The 23540-nt window shown below is 37.0% G+C and overlaps 1 protein-coding gene across 1 annotated transcript in view; it reads right to left on the bottom strand.

Moving 5' to 3' along the window:
- Window positions 1-11296: 11296 nt before the first annotated feature.
- diaph3 (diaphanous-related formin 3) overlaps window positions 11297-23540 on the bottom strand; it is a 73096-nt gene continuing 60852 nt past the window's right edge. The window contains exon 4 of the mRNA XM_016239420.1: window positions 11297-11434. Coding sequence (XP_016094906.1) covers window positions 11297-11434 — 138 coding nt within the window. The remainder of the gene's footprint in view (window positions 11435-23540) is intronic.

Genomic DNA, 23540 nt, shown 5'->3' with positions numbered 1-23540 from the left:
GGTTGCACTTAAAAAAGCTATTTCTATTCATTTCCTCTCTTTGCAGGCCTGTTAAAAACAGATTCCCTGATAGGTTTCCATGACTTTGGGAACCCGTTCTGCAATAGGGCTGGGTATCAATCAGGAATGGGCATTCAAAGCAAAAATAATATTCGAAAATCGCTGGGTATTATTCAATTATTATTTGAAAATCGCTCCCCTCCCCCGCATGCACAAACACCCATAAACAGAGAGAGAGGGAGAAAGACAGGATTCAAGCTTTCAATCTGTATGATGAACTATTTAATTCAGAAGATATGCTACTTTAACTCAAGCCATATAATGATCGTAATGTGCTGAAACATTAATATAATAAACATAACCGAATGATGGCATATTAACATAACAGTCTATCGATTAGCATAAATCAACTGCTCATAAGGCTAGGACATTTCCATTATAAACAAATTTAACTCCAAAGGGAATAGATACGAGATGGGAGGAAAAATATGCATCAATATCTTCTGTCGCAATCATATCATTGGGTAATTATACTGTATATAAACTGCAGGCATCAGGGAGCCATTATTAATATGCGGGGCATTGAAATAATGTATGCGCGCTTGTTTTTTTACTTTCACTTTCAAGATTCGCGATCACACGTACAAAGTAGCACTTGGCAGTACTTACCACACATTTTACAAGATTAGGTGTTTGTCAGTGGTACTCAGGATCTGCAAATCATTCGTCATCATCCTATCAGTCATCTCTCCTTACTATGTTCATGTAGCAAGTGAAATGTTATGTACTGTAATGTAACAGGCTACCGTTAGCAAGCGGCTAACCATGTCCCTTTAGTGGCTCCATAGAATGCGTTATTTGTTTTCCGTGCCTTTCTGAATAAGGATTCAGCCACACCTCTAACCCAGTCGGGGGGGTTTGTGGTCCACACAAAACTCTTGACATCGTCCCAAGTTACTGTAGTCGTTATATGCTACACAAGTCTGTTTTTATGCCACGCAAGTCTACAGTGTGCGCATGAGACAATGTGTTCTCTTCTGCAGCTTTTAGGTGCGTTATTGGCAGTGCCACATGAATGTGTCATCACCGCATCAGCACGGAAAACATCGGGAATTTTTTAAGACCGTAATCGCACAACCTATTCGATATTCTATAATTAAATTAACTAATCGAATATTCGAAAATCGTGACCCATCCCTAGTATCAATACTCGAAAATGTCTACACAAGCTCTACATTTGATTCCGATTCATTTGGGTACATTTCTTTTATAATTTCTATTTTGCTGACATATGGAATAATTTCTCTTTGTGAAAGGCCCATCGCATCTTTTTGAAATTTCAGACACAGACAGAAGGACTGAAACGCTGCTTACTCAGGATTTATTTGAGCTTTTTGTTGGTAAGTGTTAAATTTACATATTCAAATTATAACTTGAATCCGATGCAAAATTAATGTCACGTTTCACCTCATGCACAACTCCAGATCGCAGTTTACTATTGAGATGACTGCATTTTGCCCACGGAATTTCACCATACAAATGTGACTGCACACTAATAATGTAAATTATACAGGGCAGTGTTTCTGATTCAAACCCCTAACTTCTCTTTTTTTTAACTATTCATTAAATGAACACGTTCATAAGAGTCTTTTGTCATGAAGTCGTCCAAACAAAGTTTGCAATTACTCAGAAAATCTAAATTTTTATCCAGTCTCTAGTCTTCTTTCAGGTCTTGATGCTAAAGATTGATCTCCACAGCTCAGACTGTCATATCTAAATCCAACCTAAACTGCTTTATGATAATTATGTCTGGAATTTTATGTAAATTTGTCTAGGACTATCTGGATGACATCCTCTCTTCTCATCTTCTCATTTCTTTCATCTCTGCTCATTCCTATCTCTGTCAATCAGTTGTTTAATTAATATCATTAATCATTTCAGCTTAAACACCTTGCTGCTTCTGATCAGGCCAACAAATACAGCAAACTTACGGGGCGTGGGTGGGGGTGGCCTTTACGCAGGTTGATGCAGACCTCAAATTAGAAGGCAAACGATTTAATTCAAGCAACAAGGATGAAGAAAACGTGCCAGGAGCATTTGCAAAAGAGAAGGAATGAAGCCCTTGTCAGTGATGATGAATAGGAAGAAGGATCTGCAGAGAGAAGAATTATCAGAGTGCAGAGATATGTCCAACCGATGCTGTTTTATTGGCTGCGCTCTCCAAAAGATGTAATAAAGCCAAAGCTCAGAACCTCTCCACTTGGCTCACAAAGTCACTTGCTATTGTGTGTGACAAAATAACAAATCTAAAACCTTAAACCTGAAGGTCAGTTTTAATACAATATCTAAAACCAATTTCCACCTGTTTGTCAGCACCGTTTATCACCTTCATTTAATACAATTATGTCCCCTACACAAACGCCTCGGCTCAGCAAGAGAAAGAAAGAGAGGGCAAGGGTGTGTGCATGACTACATGTGTCCACGGGTTTGGGTTCCTGAGGGGGGCAGGTGAGGGTTGTGGGTGCGAGTCCTCATTCGAGAGAAGTGGGAATTACTTTAGGCAACTTGTGCAACAAGAGAAAGTGTGAGGGTGAGGATGAGACAGAGATAGAAAAGGAAAAACCTGATAATAGATGCAAAAAAACCTGCACACCAGTCAAAACAAAAGCTGCTAGCTCAAATCAGGAGTGAGAGATTGGCTGACCCCTAAGAGGAGGAGGTGTGGTATCTGCATTCACAAGCAGAAATGGGTCGCGAGGGGTGAGAAAATTGAGAGAATGGAAAGAAACAACAGATAAGCTGAAGAAAAATTAACAGCACAGACAAACGTATACTTTCCCGAAGCAAAGAAAATTCTGTCTTGATAATTGCTTGTCAGTCAGAGAATTAAAGTAGACATTATCTCAATTTAATAAAATTAATTGTAATGTGAAAGAAAATGAAAAATCCTGTCATCATTTACTCACCCTCGTGACGTTCAATCCCATATGATTTTCACTTTCTTCCGCTGATCACAAAAGGATGAAAATGAGGCTGCTCAAGCTCCAAAAAAACCCATCACAAATGTAGTCCATGTGACTTGCGAGCTATATTCCAAGTATTCCAAATATGTGCTATATTCCAAAGAAGATAAAAAAGGTATAAATGTTTGGGGGAAAAGGTGAGGTTGAGTAAATGATGACAGAACATTCATGTGGATGAACTGTTTATTTAAGGACTATTTATGAATTAACTATAATATTTGGGAATATAATAATATAATATTATGAGGAAGGTGTTTGCCTGGGGAGTGTTGGCATCAACAAACAGAAAGAACCACAGAGCCAGATACATTCTCTGAAAATAAATTACACACTTCATCTAATTCAGTGAAACCAACATTCAAAAGTTTTGGGTGAGTAAGATTTTTTTTTATTTTATCTTTTAGTTTTTTTATTATTTAATGTATCCTCGCTTCTGTGTTTGTAAATGTATTCTTTACTTTAAAAAAAAATCTTTTGAACGAGAAAAATCTTTTGAAAATTTCACATAAATGCAAAAACTAGTGGCTTCAGACATGATTTATAGGTAAAAGTTCTGCCTACACAGTGATGCTGTCTCCTCTATGGAGGACAGTCTGATGGGGCATGACCGACTGAATCACAGGCCGATGCTGGATGGAAAAGCACGGCTAGTGTGTCTCTGGGGGGAAGCCACAGGCATGGTGAGCTCTGTGGACAGTGACAGTCACTGAGCCAACACACTGCCTTCAGCTGCAACAGCTAAACATACTCATTGGAGATATAACCGATGTTTCCAGCAAGTGCTCTGACCAGTACAGTCTACATTCAGAACGAAGCTGCTGTATGCAGAGAGAGGCGGCACTGGAACAAAAATAAAGGACGGCAATCTAAACACAACCAAGGAGTAATGGAATATAATTACAGTTTTTTTTTTTGTGATTAAACTATAGCGTTTATGCATTTATAAATGTATTTAGACTACTGTTTCTCATAAATACCTACAAGCCATATTAAATTTGTACCATGGTATTGAGGTGCTATATTTGTGGTTTTAATTGTGATTATCATGATCATAATGTATGTTATGGAAGACCAATGGTTAAAAAACACCTTAAACAGTCAGAATAATTAAATGTCACCATATAAAAATGAGATTGCTACCATTTTTACAGATATTACTGATTTTGATAATGAACATAAATCTACATCTGCATCCTAACTCAAGCTACTATCAAATGTGTATTTCTAAGAGACAAAAAAAATTCAACGTTAATTAAAATGTGATTAATATTATCAGGCAACACAAACTTGTATCTTGATTTGAAACAATATTACTCATTACTAGAACATGCAGAACTAAGAAACTATTTTTTTTTCTATAAAGATATTTATTTTGTTAAGGAAAAATGACTGGAGAAGTGTAAAGAATTCAAAAACGAAGTATTTGTCATGTTCTGACCATAAAGATTAGTTGAAAACCACAAATAACCATCTGGTTTTTACAACTTTCTCATTGGAGCAAAAATATGCCTTTAAACTTGAAAGAAATAAAAATTGTACATTTATTGTGATAATTACCGATATCAACTGATATTAAAAAAAGAATTTTTGGGCGATATCGTCCAGCCCTAATGGAAATTTACAAAATATCTTAATGGAACATGATCTTTACTTAATATCCTAATGATTTTTGGCATAAAAGAAAAATCAATTATTTTGACCCATACAATGTATTTTTGGCTATTGCTACAAATATACCCCAGCGACTTAAGACTGGTTTTGTGGTCCAGGGTCACATATGTTCAGTTAAGCTATTAATCACTGAACACTTAATGGTTGACCATTAAATTTTGCATGCTTTATGACCCAATCTTTATGCTGTTATTTTGAAAGTTCTATTTAATGAATTAGTGCATTCTGTATCAAAAATGCCACGCTTCTCACAAAAATATTAAGCAGCACAACTGTTTTCAACATTAAAAATAATATGAAAAATTACTTTGGCACCACATATTAGAATAATTTCTGAAGGATCATGTGACACTGAAACCTGGAGTAATGGCTGCTAAAATTCCAGCTTCGCCTTCACAGAAATAAATTACATTAGAATATATTCAAATATAAAAGTTATTTTAAATTGTAATATTACTAAAAGTACATTAAAAAGTATAAAATTACTGTACTTTGACCAAATTAATGCAGTTTTTGGTAAGAAACTTTTCAAACACAAAAAAAAAAACCCTCTCCAATGAATCGCCTGCGATTTTGAACGCGATTTTGTGTAGCTTGTCAGTGAACAATGCCGCTCCATCTGAAAGCACGTGCTGGAGATTTACTACTAATCACAGGAGCGGCTTTACTGACGAGATGCACATGAAAATCGCATTCGATTTTTTGCACAGCCCTAGTGCTAACAGTACCTAATAATGTGAATGTGTATTAAGGACCGGAAGGGTTCCTGACAACATGAGCCTAAAATGGTTTGAAGGGCCATTAGTTGCACAGCAAAACCAATGTTTTGAATTAACTTTAAACTCTGATTAGGAAGCTGAATCAACTGTTTTTTCTCATCAGCAGACCTGCAAGGATATTTGCAACTGCAGAATTCTGCAGTATTTAAATGTTCATCATTTAAAAAATTCTACTGTCCATATCCCGACCCTTGCATATTTATTTATTACTTTGGATTTATTAATACATTTCAACCTTTCCCACATTCAAAAAGCACTTGTCGATATTCAAAATATATTTGTAGACAACTTCCCTTACTTTCGTCTTCCTGTTTTTGCTCACTGTCACTCTTCTTAAGTCTGTTTCTCTCCCGTATCGTTCCATTACATCAAAGTGTCTTGCACATTTTCAGCCATCATAGAGAGGAAAACTAACGGGTCTTTCAGAAACATGGCAGAGGGAAAGAGGAAACAGAAAACGAAGTGACATAGTGGGCCAGTAAGAAAATAAACACTTCTCTCTCTCTTTCTGAAATAACTTGTGCAGAACCTTTTTTTTTCATCCCGGTTCCTGGAGAGAACTGGCAGCCCATTTTATTGGACCCAAGGGAAATCACATGCTTTATATTCCACCTTCCCACACATGTCGGGACAAGAGCACATCTGTCCAGAGTTGACACTGGGATAAATAGGAGGGTGAAAAAAAGAGCAAAAGGGGTGAGAGACAGGGAGAGAGAGAGAGATATTGAGAGTGAGAAAGAGAGGGGAGGGGGATGAAAAGTGCTGATGTCAATAGCGGTTTCAAAACCTAGTGAGTGTACATACACAGCATTTTGAGGCATCACAGGCACATTCCTAAGACAGAGGCAGTTGAAAACAGCAGGTAACAATTATGCTGTCTTGTGAAACATTCTGAGACAAAATCATACCCTTAGCAGCTCAATTAAAAATTTCATGAAATTAAAACAGAACAATGCGGATACTAAACTTTTTAAAGTAGAGTTTGTGTCTACTTTTTTTCAGAAAGACGTTTCATCAACTGAACAATCAGTGTGTTATTAAACAAAAGTACAATCTGAAAAGTATGATCTGATGTGGCTTCTTGTCACAGAATGAGGCGGAAAATATGTTCCATAGGCTACTTCAAAAAGAATACATCGATTAGCAATGGATTATAAATATACTTCATTATTATGAAAATACCAGAGATGACTTGAATAACACAGATAAACTATATTGTCGCAGACGAGTGTTAATTGTCTTTGTTTATCATTCAAAACGTTTATATGTTCCGTTTACTCAGTTGCAGCTATAATAGCATGTCTTTGTCCATATAAGGGATTTCCTGGTGGGTCATGAGTTCCCTACTTCTGTGACTGGATATGTGGATTTTCTGTACGAGGGCACCCTCTGGCGTCTAGTATGAATGAAAGACATCGTATAGTGCTAATGGCCAATCCATCAATTTTGGGGGAATTTTTATTTTATTTTATTTTTTTAGTAAGTATCGGTTCAGGCACCATATAGGCACCAGAACCGTATCGATTTGGCACCGGTATCGAAAAAAAACCAAACGATACCCAACCCTAGAGAGTAGCCGTAAGACAGGAAAAGATTACCATCCATCCACTATGCCCTGTCCTCGATTAGGTCATCCCGTTCAATATTTAACCAGTCACAGTCAGTGAGTGCGATGAGGCCTGCTACATCAGAACAGGTGTCTTTTCAAAATCATTTAGCATTCTGCTGTGATGGGAGGATGAACTCCTGAATTGACACAAAAAAGGAGTGAAGGAGGAGTGAAAATCAATGTCACTCACAATGGCGCACACAGGTAATGGAAACATCATTCACTCTTCCAATCAGACGCCTCGCCTGAGCAGAAGAGGAAGTATGGGTATAAATTACACCCCCTACATATCCTTGGTGTTCATGCCCCGTACTAACGCTCCCTCATCTCTCTTCCATGGTGAGGAGGAAGAGAGAGAATGACAGTACAAATCAAACGCCAGCCAAGCAAAGGATGACCAACCTCACCCACACAATCACAAAACTCATCAAGCTCATCATTACCAACCACACACATATAGAAAACACACATATATCTGCTGTTGCAAATCTGTGATCATATCAACCTACTGACAACTGAATATCTATATAAAATTAAAACTAAACTTAGAACTGTCTAACTGGATAAAACCGTCTCAACTCGACAAGTAAAACAGCAAACAGGATGATGCATTAAACAGAGCATTTATCAAAATGTCATCAGCATTCAGCTTAAATCACTATGATTGATGCGTTTAATCCAGTGGTTCTCAAACTTTTTCAGCAGAAGGCCCCCTTGTGAAGGGTGAATCCTTTTGTGCCGCCCCCCCCCCATGAGTTTATATGGTTTCAGCGCTTCAACGGATAAAATCTTCAAGCACAGCGTGCACTGTGGTCTGCCGTCACTATATTCCATAAAGCCATATTTTATGTACGAGTCGTCAAATTTACGCAGTTTCGTTTTTTTCATGCTAGGCTCTTCTGTATTAACCTTCTCAGCTGAGACACTGCATCCTCTATCTAAAAACTTATCCATTTTAAAGAGTCTTAGCATTTATCAGCGTGTTCATTGCTAACCGTTCTGTGCACTAGTACATCAGTTTCCGTAGTGTGCTGCGTATAATTTATATTATTTTATTATGATATTATTTTTTGTATGGTTTACATAGATTGACAATCCTGATTTACATACAGGTAAAAAAAAATTATAATTTCCTAATCTAGATTTTCTATGCGGCCCCCCTAGCGCCATCTGGTGGCCCCCCCAGGGGGCCGCGGCCCCCAGTTTGAGAACCACTGGTTTAATCCATCACTACAAAGAATCCCAGATATCAAGCTGAACTCTGAAGAAAACAATAGTAGAAATTATTTATAAAAAACACCATGTGTGATGTTTTTTTTGTTTTTTTTAATCTTTTGTGAAGTCTGAGTGGATTTCCACTCAGAAATGTTGGAGTACAACATCTCATTCTCATGACATAAAGAGACATCACACGTTAGCTAACAGAATCAAACATTGGCAGGTACAATCGTCACCTTTGTGGGTGCAGGTTAAATGCTCAATTTGACTCTGATGGGATGAAAAGCTACCTTCCCTCGATCACATCAGTCCAATTTTTGGTTTATAAAATGTAAAGCAGTTGATAGGACCTAAAAGAAATTGTAAAAAATCTGTTTGTTTTGTCTCCAGCTGGTTGCATCTCAGGCCTCCAGAGAGCTGTCTCTCGATATAGCAGACAACAAATTCGATAATTATTTGCATGTTATGGCCATTGTCACTTTGTAACATTGTTATTATGTTTGATATTATACATGTAAACAGATATACTATTTACAATAACGATAATATTAGTTACACCATTAGGTAACAAGAATACACACATACACATACACATACACATACACACGCAGTGTCTCTGTGTGTGTGTGTGGGTGTGTGTGTGTGTGTGTTTAATGCTAATGTATGATAGCTAATGTATTAACTACAGTTTACGAATTTAATCTTATTATAAAAACCAATGCCAACCATTTCAACCATAATAATAGCAGCTAATGCCAATATGGTCATCAATTTACTGTGCATCTCTTGGCCAAAATTAACAATAAGAAACAACAATCTTAGAATGAGGCCATTTTCTTAGCCTCTAAGGAAAAGAAGAAAAGAAGAAACTGACATAAATGGTAAAATAACTTCCAATGTGGGCCAATATCAGCCTTGACTGCATGTGAATATCAACATCCAGACCTTCCAACAGGGAATAGCTGAGAGGGACCTGTAACGGATCCTAGTTATGATAAAATACCATATGTCCATTTTCATTAGGGAATTGGCACGGCCTTCTCTCGTTTCTTATTGCAAAGCATGGAAAATAGACGTTCACGGTAATGAGGCTACATGGACCAGTCATGAGAAATTCCTCTATATTCCCTTGCCACTCATCAAGGCCCTCACAACCTAAAATACAGGCTAATCTAGCCTTAGTGAAAAAAAAACACTGAGTGTCTAAATGTTGTACATTTCCACTTGACTGAGCGTTTGCACTCTCTGAACTTTTTTAGCAATTAATCAACATTTACTAAAGTCTTCGTTACCTATCCTTATCGGCTTTATTCATTCAACAATGTGACCTATAAAAATACGACACTGCAGGTTTTCATCAGCGTACACAATTAAAACAACTTTGTGTCATACTATAGCCAGACAATGGCAAAAACACCAATTAAAAAAAGATTGAAATGTTTGGAGAAGTTTTAACCTTGCGCAGGAACAAATGATAAGGCGCCAGGTGTGAGTAATGTTCAGGCTACACTCTCCACGCAAGGTCAACCATTGCTCTCTGATTGTGGATCATTCCGCCTGTGACATTCACGGCCATAACGAACAGCTGCATGTGCCAGAACGAAGTTTGGGTGCTAATAGAAATCATGACATTTCATGAATTATGCCAATAAAGAATGCAGCACTGATAAAAACAGTTTAACACCGACTCTCCTGCTCAAACGGGCTCTCGTCTTTCCCTCTCTCCCCTCCTTCATCACCACAGATGAGGTTTATTTTTTCCGTCCACAGTCTTTGAAATTGGACACACTGATTAGTGTGGTCTGTCAAATTAACTTTAACCACCTGTAATAACTTTATCTGCACGCACACACTGGGCTTTCTAACCCACTTATCTATTGGATTTTTTGTGATTGGAATTTAAAAAAAAAATGTTTTAGATGAAAAGGACACTGGACTAAATGAGTGTCCAAAAGCAACGCACTCATGGTGCTTCTAGGGTCACATTTTCAGACGAATTAGACAACATCTTGTTAAGAGTTAGTGCCCAGATTACAAAGCAAATCATTTTGGACCCCCGACCATTGCATAGCTAAAAAAAAAACTAAACTTTGTTTAGTCACTTATTTGAAATTTGCAGGCTTCAATGCATTCTTACAATTTTTGAACGATCAAGAAAAAAATTATTTAAAAAAAAAAAAAAAAAACTATAAAAGCCACAATAAAACAAAATAAAATATTTCCAAGGACAACAGAATTACATCAACAGTCGCATCACCATAAGAATAAAACATGCATTTTCTCTCATATCAACCTTTTTCTCCTGTCATTGCACACTTACAACCATCGCCTGCAGCATTGCGTCTCTCTGTGAACTGCATTTAAAACTATGCTGTTAAAGTAGAGTAGTTTAATGGTCACAAACAAAGGAAAAAAGTAAAGCCTATTCAAAAAAAAAAAACCCCTATTCAAAAATTGTTTATCATCTTCACCCTCCTGGAGAGGACTCTCTGTCATGTTTGCGGTACAAATGCAGACAAACAGCAGGAGAGCTCGTCGCAAACGGCATCAAACAATTAAGAGGTAGGAGAGAAAACCTGGGGCGACATGGCAATCAGTAATACATATTAATGAATGCCAGCATGCAATGCTGCTCTAGCTTGAAATCACAGGGCACGCCGCTGAGCTACACACCAAAGGGCAAGTGTCAGAGGTCAGATGTGGCAGGTGGCTAGGCTGGATAGTTCAGTGTGTGTTTGAGTATTCAGCGAGTTATCAAGCTGGCTTATCAAGTTTGAGATGTGAGTAAGAGTTTGAGGATGCCTTCCGGAGGAAAAGTGTGTTTGTGTAACCTGAGCAGGTTTCTACAAAAACTGCAAAAATATCCTGCTAAATTACATGAGTCCGAGAGAAACAGGAAAACTCTGAAGCAAGAAAACTTGACTAACATTATATATGAAATGTAATGCTGTAAACTACAAAAAATACATAAATAAATAAATAAAAGTTCCTTTAAGTTAGTACCTGACTGGGTTGCTAGTAAGTGACACTCTGAGGGAGTCCAAACAGGCAAACAGTCTCTCATCGGTGGCACCACATTTCAGTTCACTCAGAAACTCCTGAGGAGAGATCTGACTGCTGCTCCTCAAACTACCCTGTCAGAGAAAAACAGAGGGAAAAAAACATATTAGATGGTCACTAACATTGTCAAATCCTTTCGTAGACTTCGTTTTACCCCATTCAAGGAGATTGGAGCTTTAACTGCATAAGCAGCAGCTGCCCAGGGGCAGTAGCAAGATGGCTGCAGAGCAAACGTGCCTTAAAAGAGACTCAACTACACATTTACAAGATTGCGTCATTGTTTTTAAAACTTTAAAGCAACAACTTCTACATAAAGTCACAATGAATGAGCAACAAATGCCTTTTTAATTATTCTTTGAAAAGAAAATATTTTTGTGACTTACAAGCAATTATTACCCTCATTTTCAAACTACTGAATATTGATCATATTCTTCAAACTTCTTTTATTACTTTGAAAAGCTTTCACATTTGGAGAAGCCAGCAAATAAACATGACAAAATGTGTGGTTGCCGCCTGCCAAATTTGAGATTAAGAGCTCCTACAATTGACAAACAAACTCCACAAAGAGTCCTGCCTGTTTAATTACAGATTTAACAAAACTGCAATTACTAGAAATTAGTTGGCAAAACTTGTACTAAAACAAATAAGACAAAAACAAAAAATAAATGCAAATAACTATTGCACATTACAAAATGAACAAAAGTTAGTCAGCTCCCTTATTCTAATAATAGATTTGTTCTACTTATGCCATGTCAAGGTAGAACAATGATAGAAGATCAACAATAACAAAAACAAAAAAAAGTAGACAAGAAAAGTCAGGAAACCTCCATACCTCCCAATGGCGTTTAATATCCTCTAACATAAATATCTAACAGAGATTGATATTTTTGTCTTCTATTTTTGAGCCAGTAGGCCGTTTATGATGAGAGTGCGTAATATGACAGATATGACAAAAATCACATAAAACATTTACGCCCTTCCAATTTCTCATTGTTCGAGGTTCTCAAAGCCACTGCATGTTAATGAGGAAATTGATTATGTGTGATTTATCTTTCTGATTTCCTCTCTCTGAAGATGCGGAGGTGCTTTTGCTTGCTTCCACACATTTTTACACATTTCAAGTTCTCTTGCACACTGGGCTGGGCAATATACAGGTATTGAATATATGTGTGCAAGGTCACGGTTAGTAGTGGTGCAGAGTTAAAATAATTTAAGGCAAATACAATACTGTTGTTTCAAAAGCAAGATCAATCACAAAGAGCCCTTAGTGCAGGATAAACTGGGATGTTACAGTAAATCAAGTACAGTCAAGATTTCCATTTTTCTTTAAGTCATTGTAATTTTCTATACTGCAATTTAGCCATACAAGATAATTTCAGTAATGACCTTTGAGGGAACCCTTTGGAGGGAACATATAATTCATATACATTCATACATACATATTTAATTTTTACATTACAAAAGTGTTAAACCGTTTCACCTCTAGTGCATGTTGGGCAGTGTGGTTTATGTGGTCGTGTGTGACTGTATTACTTATGGTACAAACTGCAGCATCTGTTTGATTGGCAGACAGATTTTGTTTTTAACCGAGACCTGCAGCATGCTGACCAGCATCAGGCAACTCACTCCAATCAGACAAGTAAGTGATCTATATGTGCATTCAGCTGTCAGTTTTATTCTTGTGCTTCATATCTTATACACTGTTCTCTACATATACATTTTTTATTTTCTAACCAGGAATTGTTGATTCTTGCAGGCAGGACACAAACATGACCAGCGGGAGACCGACATGCAGCAGCAGCAGGTCATTACACCACAGGATCAGCCCTCCTTATCCTACCCATGGTGCACAGGGCCTGTGGGCTGCTGCCCTGACTGTCCCCTCCGCAGGAGACGGAGGTCTTAATCATCACATACAAGAGATACAGCTGCTTCCACTGAAAGACTCTCCGCCCATCCCTTGTTCTCTCTCTTTACTATCCTGTCCTTCGTTTATAGTTCTCCCTTTATCACCATGGTGACTGCTTTTTGTGACTTGAGGGAAGCAAATATTGGCTTTTTTTGCTTTCCTTCCACTTGATAGCTAAACCTTCAGCAAATCCAAGGCAAAATATCAACCCCACAACTATATCTGGGGTTTCAGAAGAGATTATGGCTGTTTAGATGTTGTTTTAAAAAATAATGAGAGTCAAAGGAAGAAAATCATTATTTTTCAAGTTTTCGTTTATCACTACAGAACCAACTTGTTTGGGATAATTCATACAAGAGAGTTTCTTTTAAAAACAGGATTTTGGTTTGTGTTCCTAGTAGTTTATCCCATTACTCCTGTTACATTTGATAGCTAAACCTTCAGCAAATCCAAGGCAAAATATCAACCCCACAACTATATCTGGGGTTTCAGAAGAGATTATGGCTGTTTAGATGTTGTTTTAAAAAATAATGAGAGTCAAAGGAAGAAAATCATTATTTTATTTATTATTTATTTTTCGTTTATCACTACAGAACCAACTTGTTTGGGATAATTCATACAAGAGAGTTTCTTTTAAAAACAGGATTTTGGTTTGTGTTCCTAGTAGTTTATCCCATTACTCCTGTTACACGTTAATTAAAAATCCTGTGGACAACAAATGATAAAAGTATAGGATAAGGGGGATGCTCGCTATGGTTGGGTATTGAAAACCAGTTCCATTTTAGAACCTGTTCCAAATTTCCAAGAACCGGGTATTCGATAAAACGTGTGCATTTCGATTCTGCTTAATGATTCCTGCGTTCGCATTTTAATGTGATTAAAAACGATTTAAGTGCAGGAATGGAAAAAACTCGCAGCGCACACGAAGAGCAAGCACGAGCAGCACAGAGAACAGAGGTCACGGTACGTGTTCCCGGTTTGTGTCCGTTCTCGAACCGTTCCGTGTATTTCCACTGTAGAAAAGGTTGTTCCTGGCCGAAACTGACTTCTTTCATATTTGCCGCCCAATATGCAGAAAACTACGTCAGTATATCATCATAAACAGTCGTTTTTGTCTTACGTGAACGTAAACAGATGAGAAAGAAAACACACATGTACAGTATTTTTAGATCTGCATGTGTTCGGTGTTAAAGAGACAGCAGTCTAATAAACGCGCTGCCTGTTATTAATGTTAATCAAAGAACAAAAGAAAATCATTCACTGATCTTGACTGAATATATTGAATAACTTTAATCTATATTTTATTTATGAAAAGAAAACTATGCAGTGTTTTTAAACTTTTAATTACCGTTTCTGTACCTGAAATTTTGTTGTATTTATTTATGATATTGCTAATTGATTTGTTTGTTCCCATCTTATTACTGACTGTTTACTTGTCTTTAACACTTTAATATTTGAAATTTATATTAATCTAGTTGTTTTTGCTGTGGTATTTTTTTTAAAAGCATAGGCAAAATTCCTCTTGCAGTGTTCTGTAGGCTGCTGATTTTTGCTCGTGTTATTCAGCTGCAACAGAATGCTTTGTAAAAAGACAAAATAAATGTTTGACATCTAAATGTTTGACTTAATTTTCTTTTATATTGGATTTTTTCATCTTATTGGAATCGATAAGAATCGGAATCGATAAGCAGAATCGGAATCGATAAAATTCAAACGATACCCAACCCTAATGCTCGCTCAGGATCAAGCCTACTCTTTGAAACCCGCGTTATCCAAACAAATCTTTAAACATGAATATGGCTCGAAGTGGCAACATCAAACAACGAGAGTCTCGCATTAAGAAGCCAAGTCATGATCTCACAGCAGAAGCTCCAATCACCTGGTGGCGTCTTCTGTCAGGAATCACAGGAACAAAGGTAAACATCCTGGAGCTTGCCCTGGGTCACAGATCGACCTTTCTGCTTTGTGCTGAGCCCTCCAAGCCTGACAACAGGCCAATTACATCAACTCTGTGCAGGTTATGACATTAATAAACCATGAAGCTAAGTTTTCTTAGGTAATTGTAGCTATCACTCCCCTTAAGGTACTGTGAACCTGATTCTCATTAGTAAGTGGTGTCATTTAGCAGACAGTTTCATACAAAGTGTTTTACAGTACACTAATTGACGAGACAGTCCCACTGAAACAACCAGGGCTAAGTGCCATGCTCAAGGGCAAAATAGTAATCGACGCAACATCAGCAACTTTTAGGTCCCTAGTGGGATCAAACCAGTAACTATTAAGCTAGCGCTACCATAATCTCAATGAAGTTTAGTGGTCTAGACCAGGGGTTTTCAACCATTACAGAACTAGTACGTGCCCCACCCAGACTCACAGTCAACCCAGGAACCTCCAGTTTTTCAAATAAGCAAATCAAATAAATATTTAAGATAAATAAATACATACATAAAAAAATACATAAATATTTAAAATAAATGCATAAATAGCGTAAAAACGTATCAAAAGGTCAAACAAATGAAAGAAAGAACTAAAAGAGCAAAAGAACTAAAGACAACGAACAAACAAATGAATTAGTGAACAAAAGAACAAATGAATGAAAAAGCAAAAGAATGTAAGAATTAAAGAAAGAACTAAAGTAAGAACAAAAGAAAGAACCAACAAACAACTCAACAAACAAATGACAAAGAACGAAAGAATGAACAAACATAAGAAAGAACAAAAAGAGTGAAAGAACTAAAAGAAATATGGTTGAAAACCCAGGGTCTATTCTCTAACTCTGTATGCACTGGCTTGGCTTGCATGAGATATCATTATCCAGAACAGTTAAATAGAAGATATTAAACGGGTCATATGATGTTGCTAAAAAGAATTGTGTATTTGGTTTAATGAAATGCGTTTATGCAGTTTAAAAAACATTATTTACCTGTGGTTTGGGTGAGGGTATGTATGTGATTTTATTATAAATCCTTTTGCCTGTTTTTCCTTTTTTTTTGGTGTTGTGAAAATTTAATAAATCATACAAAAAAAAAGTCCACATACTGTACATTATTGTTTCTCCTCTATGCCCCGCCTTTCTGAAATGTGTCGATTTTTACAAAGCTCATCGGTCTGATAAGCGAGGTGTGCACTGATTGGCCAGCTATCCAGTGCGTTGTGATTGGCCGAATACCTCAAGCGTGTGACGGAAATGTTACGCCCCTTACCATATTTTGATGCCCTGTCCGGCCGGAGCGATGAGACACAAACACATTAAAACCCATTATAAACGAGGCATTTGTGGCATCCAGTGGGGACATAATTACTGATTATAATGACTTATACTGTCTTTTTACGCATTGCGTTGCATCGCGCCACGTAAACATAAAACCATGTCTGCATTTGTGCTCGGAGAAATAACAAACAACAAGTGCTACACTGCTCAAAACTCGCATTTGAATCGTCAGTGGCAAATTCTTTAAATATAAAAAACTTCCAGTCTGTGAGTCAGAACAGCCGGCATTGTATTCTACTCTACCAGGATCAGGAAACAGTCCTCCATAAAATGCGCTGGACACATCTGAATATTTGGGTTGAACTATTCTGGAACATTGTTGTAAATACAACTTAACCACTGATTTCTAGTCGTGTCCTCTTTTGGAAGGCCAAACAAAGTAGTTTCGCTTTAACAACTAAACACGCGGCGGGCTAGAGTGAGTGGAGGCCAGAGGCCTAGAGTGAGCGGCGGTGGGCGGGCTTGAGAACGGCACGGCCGGCGGATTTGACGAAAGAGCGTCCGGCAACCACATGTGACGACACCGGGCTGGACTCCGCTTTGTCCACGGTGAAAGCCGATCCGGTTATCCACAGCGAGAAGTTGATGTATTTCCTCAGCGACCAGCACGGATCAGCTCTAGGCATGACGAAGCGGATATCATCCTCTTTTGGAAGGCCAAACAAAGTAGTTTCGCTTTCACAACGAAACACACAGCGCCTTCACGACATGGCGGCAACAACAATACTACAGCGAGAATAAAAGTTACGCCTTCTTTCTTTGCGTGAACATTTGGGCGGTGTTATGCAAATCTTCCCACATCGTGACGTAGACATGTGGGGGCATGTTAGAACGAACCGTTTTAGGTAGGCGTGGTTGACTCTTAACTTTTATAAAGAATATCTCTTTGGATTTGAGACTTTAGTCTTTGCAACTTTACAGATCTTCTTTATGCACCAAGAGCTTGTAACACTCCAAAGAGAAAGGAAAAATTGAAATCACATCATATGATCGCTTTAAAGTTTATATTAAAGCCTTTTGAGCATCATCAGACTGAACTTGAAAACACTGTTAGATGATTTGTTTGTTCTAATAATGATTTTGGCAAGCTCAGCCCATCCTCTGCTTTTCCTGTCTGCTCTGTCCTCTGCAATATTGTCTAGAATTACATGCAAGCAGAAAACAGCAGCGCATAAGCAAATGTCAGACATGCTTAGGGAATTGATCATCCATTTAAAGGACAGGTCACACATGCCTCTAAAATGCCAGAGCCTCTCCCATCCAATCAGGGTGGAGAGCAAGTGAAAAACATCATCAAAATGTCCCATCAACCTGTTCAGCTTTCTGTGGTTGTGATTATTAACACTGTGTTCTGTCCGAATGTCACATGGTGGAGTTCCGGAGCCAAGAAAAGTCTCTGAAATGATGGTGCCTTGTCTGCCATTGATCCACAGATATGATTTATGAAGAAGAATATCCAAGATGATAAAAATGAGAAATCTTAAAATAATTTAATTAAATAAATAAATAAAGTGCCCACTTCTTAAAAAAAAAAAAAAAAAAAAAAAAACTCTCTCTAGTCATGTTGGTTTCATACATACAAAAAAAAAACTTTCCGGTAAAAAAAAATAATAATAATTTAATAAATTAAAAACCGATATTTTACATGTCCACCTTTTTCCTGAACACGGAAGCCCCACCGACTAGAAAGATGCTTTACATTTCCGGTCTCTGGTGTTTCTGGTCAAATTAACATTTTCCCAGCTGATAATATAATGTTAAACCTATGAAAATGTTTTTAAAAAGCACATGGCGCCACAGTTTCATCACCTTACAGAGCACTGTAACCAATTTTGGTAATTTGAACAGTATTTTACTGTAATATATACAGTAGGATACTGTAAAATGTGTATACAGTATTTTACTGTAAACAGCAAAGGATTATGGGAAAATATACAGTCACTACTGTATTTCCTCACTACTGTAAATCAATTTACAGTAAACTAGCCCGCGAAAAACTGACCAATGGCAAGGGAGTTCATTTTTTTTTGACTGTTTGGTGGAAGTGGCTGTAAAAGGACAAAAGAGAAATGCACCGTTAACGCGACAAAAAGGTTAGTATATTATTTCTGTTTTATGCAAAACTGCAATATTTTAAGATGTTTTCACTTGTTAACAGCAAGCTAACATTATTCATCGTGTCCTTTTTCATGTCAGGAGTTGGAGCCTTTTTTTCTGACTGACGGCTGGAATGTAGAGCCCTGTACGGGTCTCAAATATAGGCCTTAGCCCGGCCCTGGCCCGAGACGCTCAGGCCCTAGCCTGGCCCTTGTCCAACAGCTTATCAGAATTACCGGCCCAAGCCTGACCCGAGCCCATCTTTTTTTTCCCCTTCTCCCAAAACAGCTTACTACTGTTTCCGCTATTAAAATAGTTCAGTTTTGTATGTAATGTCAAAGTGATTATATTATATTTCGTTTCGTTTTTTTATTAAGTTAATTTAGAAAAACGTTTGGAGCATTTTTTTGTTCATTAAATGTAAGTTTTTGTTTTTTAAAATAACGACCAAGCGGCCAGCGGCAGACAGCGAGTTGATCATAGCATATTAGGGATGTAACGATTAACCGCGAGCCGGTTGAAAATCGATTAAAATATGTGACGATTCAAACTGGTTGAGATGCTAAATAAATCGCGATTAATTTAAGGGTAGGAGTTTATATGAATGTATGTCTGAGGGAAACTTACTGTCTTTAGAAAAGTTTAGATGGTATTTTTTTCTTTTCATCTTGCTTCTGTATACTGCATATTAAAATTCGTAAGTTTTTGTTTACAGCGGAAACCAAGGAAACTCTTTAAGCGCCACCTGCTGGCAGAAAGTGAACCTGCGTCTCATTCAGCTCAGCTGTTTCATGCAGATATTTTTATGTATAGTTTTCACAAAACTGAAGTCAAAATTATACAATCTAATTTAGATTAAAAACTGCTCATGCTGCATGTATGTAGCATCTTTGTTTGGATCATAATTAAAATGTATGTATTTTACATTTGTACATATGTATTTGATTTGGGGCTTGTTTTAAAATTTCAATTTAGTTTTGTTATTTTCATTTACATTATATTTAAATTTTGCCATTTAGCAGACGCTTTTATCCAAAGCGACTTTCAAATGAGGGCAATAGAAGCAATCAAAACCAACAAAAGAGCAATAATATGCAAGTGCTATATTAGTATATTATTATAGTTATATTTATATAGTTATATTATAGAGATGTGCAGCATTGTCCAAGCAATAATAAATGGACACATTTAATTAATAATTTGTCTTAAATCTCATTTTGTAAAAAAAAATAATAATAATAAAAATAAAATATAAAATTGTGAATCGAATCGAATCGTGAGTTGAGTGAATCGTTACATCCCTATAGCCTGTTTGATCAGTTTAGCCTTTTCAAATCATCACGACTTGCCTAAAATAAAATCTATAGATATAAAACAGTTCAAGCATATCACAATGTAAGTTTAAATGTTTAACCTATATAAATGTGCGCTATTAGATGCAAATCTAATCATTTGTGCGGAGAGCTAAAGCGCTTTCAGGACATGGAGGCGCCGGCACGATCACTTGCATTGGAAACAACTTAAAACATGCAGTAATTTTTGCTCATAAAGGTAGGGGTGCTCCGATTGATCGGCTACCCATCACTATCGGCCGATAATCACGTTGGGATGATTGATCGGCGGTCTCTAATCTCAAAAAAACGATCTCAAGCTGATGACACACGCTGCTATGAGAGGTTTGGCTCGACATGCAGCGGCACCGTCTCAGTCTCTGTCCGGTGCGGGTGAAATAAATATAATGCTATATTTCTTCATTAAATAACTTATAAAATAATTTGAAAACCTTGTATGAGACGTAATTTCTCAAACAGCGTGAGTGAATCACCACGCGCGCTCTCTCTCTCGCTCTCAAAATACACAAATGGCTTCAAATCACATCGTGTCTGCACTATAAGCGAGCTGCACTCTGCACAGTCGACAGTGTCACATCGTCACTAAAGTTTATAAATTGCATTACTTTTTAATTCTTGCCAGTGTTTAACCATTCAGCGCTCATGCACACTCGCAGCGCACACACATAATGCCAGGTTCATATTACTCCGTTTGCAGTGAGTATGCGGTGCGTATTTTTTCCACGCTCATGTTAACTAATTAAAGCGTTCACTGCACAGTTGCGGTCCGGCAGTGCGTTCAGGAGCGGTGCGTCTGCAGCATTGCAGAGATCGTTTCCACACCGAGTCTATTGCTGCACTGCAAGCGCTGAATTAAAGTAACAGTGCATTGTTTGCAGTAAATATGAACATGGATTGACACAAAAATTTTGTAATTACACCATAAATGCATATTATTAAAGTCTACTGTGTGTCACAGTCAACACATATGGCTTTTTGGCTAGGTTTAAAGGGAAAGAGCACTTTTAGATAAAGAAAAGTAGAAAAGTAGCCTAAATGTTTTGCCACTTGCTTGAGCAACTTCATAAATAAATCTAGAAGTAAATGTAAAAGTAAAAAGCATCGAATAAAGTGTTGCTTATATTTATTGTGTTTAAACATGTCTGTGAAAGATTGTATTACTGTACTGTGTTAAAAAAAAAAATTTTTAAAAGACTTGCAATGCTGAAAAAGCTTGGATTTTAGCTCCAATGTTTGGATTTGAAATAAAAAATAATGGATAAATGTTGTGTTTGTGGTAAACAGCCACGGATCAGTAGCGGACTCTTCTGTGAAAGCACAGTCCGTGCTGCTTCTCCTCTCACAAGTCACCAATGAGGGGAATTCCCTCCATTTCCAAAAACGAAATTCAGGCCCTGAATAAATGTCTAAAAATCCTGATTGGGGTATCACTATAAATAGTTATAAATGATAAAAGAAGGCTTTAAAAAGATCGGTATCTGTGATCGTATCGGCAGATACTGTTTTCTGTGATCGACGATCGGCCTCAAAAATCCTGATCGGAGCACCCCTACATAAAGGTAAGAGTAATATATCACTCGGAACTGTAAAGGGTCTACTTTTATTTGTGTGCACATACAATATCAACAAAACGTTGTTTTAATAAAGGATACAGGATGCGCTTTCTGCAATTTCGGCCAGGAGCGCTTCACAATGATGAGCCGAAACTCAGCTAATACTTGCCTCATAGACTCGCTAAATATATCTATAGAAAGCTTTCAATTATTACTTTAAAACTAAATAATTAAAATCAAAAACAAAATCGACACATTCATGGTAATTACTTTTGCTGGGGCTTTGCGACACGTTTCAGCCTATTGCATGCGTTTTTTGCTGTCATGTGCAAAGATATGTTTGCAGATTCTACACTGCACATGACCAATTTACTCACTGTTTGCCATGGTAATCAAATCAAAACTCTTCCAAAATGCAGCTTTTCCCGAAGCACTGGGAACTTTTAGTAACTCCCCACGCTCCAACTTCTCCCTGATGCTCTGCGTGGTCAACTGTCACCTGTATTCTAATTTGTGCGTATATGCGTTGCGTAGGTGATGTATAATAGTTATAATATAATCAATATAACAATATTTCATACAGTAGTGTGCTCTGCGAGTAGGCTATATGGGCACAATAAAAGGAGTGAAGCTAAATGAGCCAGAGTCCGACCTGAGACCGATTCTGTAAAAAAAAAAATACAAAAAATAAAATAAAATGGCCCTAGCCCAGCCCGAATGGACTCAGCGTGGACTCTTAGCTCCTCTGGCGAGTCATTATTTCACCTTAACAGCGAATTAAAGTGAAATACTGAGGTAAAGTGCGTTAGGCAACACCACTGTTTCAGTGGAGATTTTAAACAGTATTTTCTAGTACTTCTTTTGTTCGTTATTTTCAGATTTCTAATCTGGATGTAGTCTGCAACATCGGAGGTGTATTTTGTATCCTCTTCTTGTGAATGCCATAGTATCGATGACAGCATCAACTGGTAAGTTAATAATGTCAGTTAGCCGAAGTTAACTTAGTTGAACAAAGAGAAGCATAGTAAGTTATCTTCTCTACTCTGCCTCTTTATCGCAAGTAAGGTAATTCTCTTCCAATTCTATTTAAGTCAGAAGAGTGTCTCTCCTTAAATGTGTACCGATGTCGTATGTAACTTTAGAGACGGTCCCTAAATTCAGTGACAGACGTAACGTTAACATAAAACAGCGAGCTAACAACCTACTATATTTTATTTACACTACCAGTCAAAAGTTATTGAACAGTAAGATTTTTAATGTTTCTTAAAGAAGTCTCTTCTGCTCACCAAGCCTGCATTTATTTGATCCAAAGTACAGCAAAAACAGTACAATTTTGAAATATTTTTACTATTTATAATAACTGTTTTGTGAATATATTTTAAAATGTAATTTATTCCTCTGATCAAAGCTGAATTTTTAGTATCATTTCTCCAGTCACATGATCCTTCAGAAATCATTCTAATATTCTGATTTGCTGCTCAGAAAACTATTATTATTATTATTGTTGTTGTTGTTGTTGAAAACAGCTGAGTAGAATTTTTTCAGGTTTCTTTGATGAATAGAAAGTTCAGAATAGCAGCATTTATCTGAAATATAAAACTTTTGTGACATTCTAAATATCTTTATCATCGCTTTTGATCAATTTAAAGCATCCTTGCTAAATAAAAGTAGTAATTTCTATCATTTCTTTCCCAAAAAAAAAATTTATACTGACTACAAGCTTTTGAACGGTATAGTGTATAATGTTACAAAAGCTTTTTATTTCAGATAAATGCTGATCTTTGGATCTTTCTATTCATTAAAGAATCCTGAAATAATGTACTCAACTGTTTTAAATATTGATAATATCAAAAAATGTTTATCAGCATATTAGTATGATTTCTGAAGGATTGTGTGACACTGAATATTGGAGTAATGATGCTGAAAATTTAGCTTTGATCACAGGAATAAATTACATTTTAACATTCAAATAGAAAGCAGTTATTTTAAGTAGTAAAA

This window comes from Sinocyclocheilus grahami, unplaced genomic scaffold, assembly GCF_001515645.1.
Source record: "Sinocyclocheilus grahami isolate Dianchi unplaced genomic scaffold, SAMN03320097.WGS_v1.1 scaffold20.1, whole genome shotgun sequence".
Taxonomy (NCBI): Eukaryota; Metazoa; Chordata; class Actinopteri; order Cypriniformes; family Cyprinidae; genus Sinocyclocheilus; species Sinocyclocheilus grahami.
This window is presented reverse-complemented; position numbering and strand designations above follow the sequence as displayed.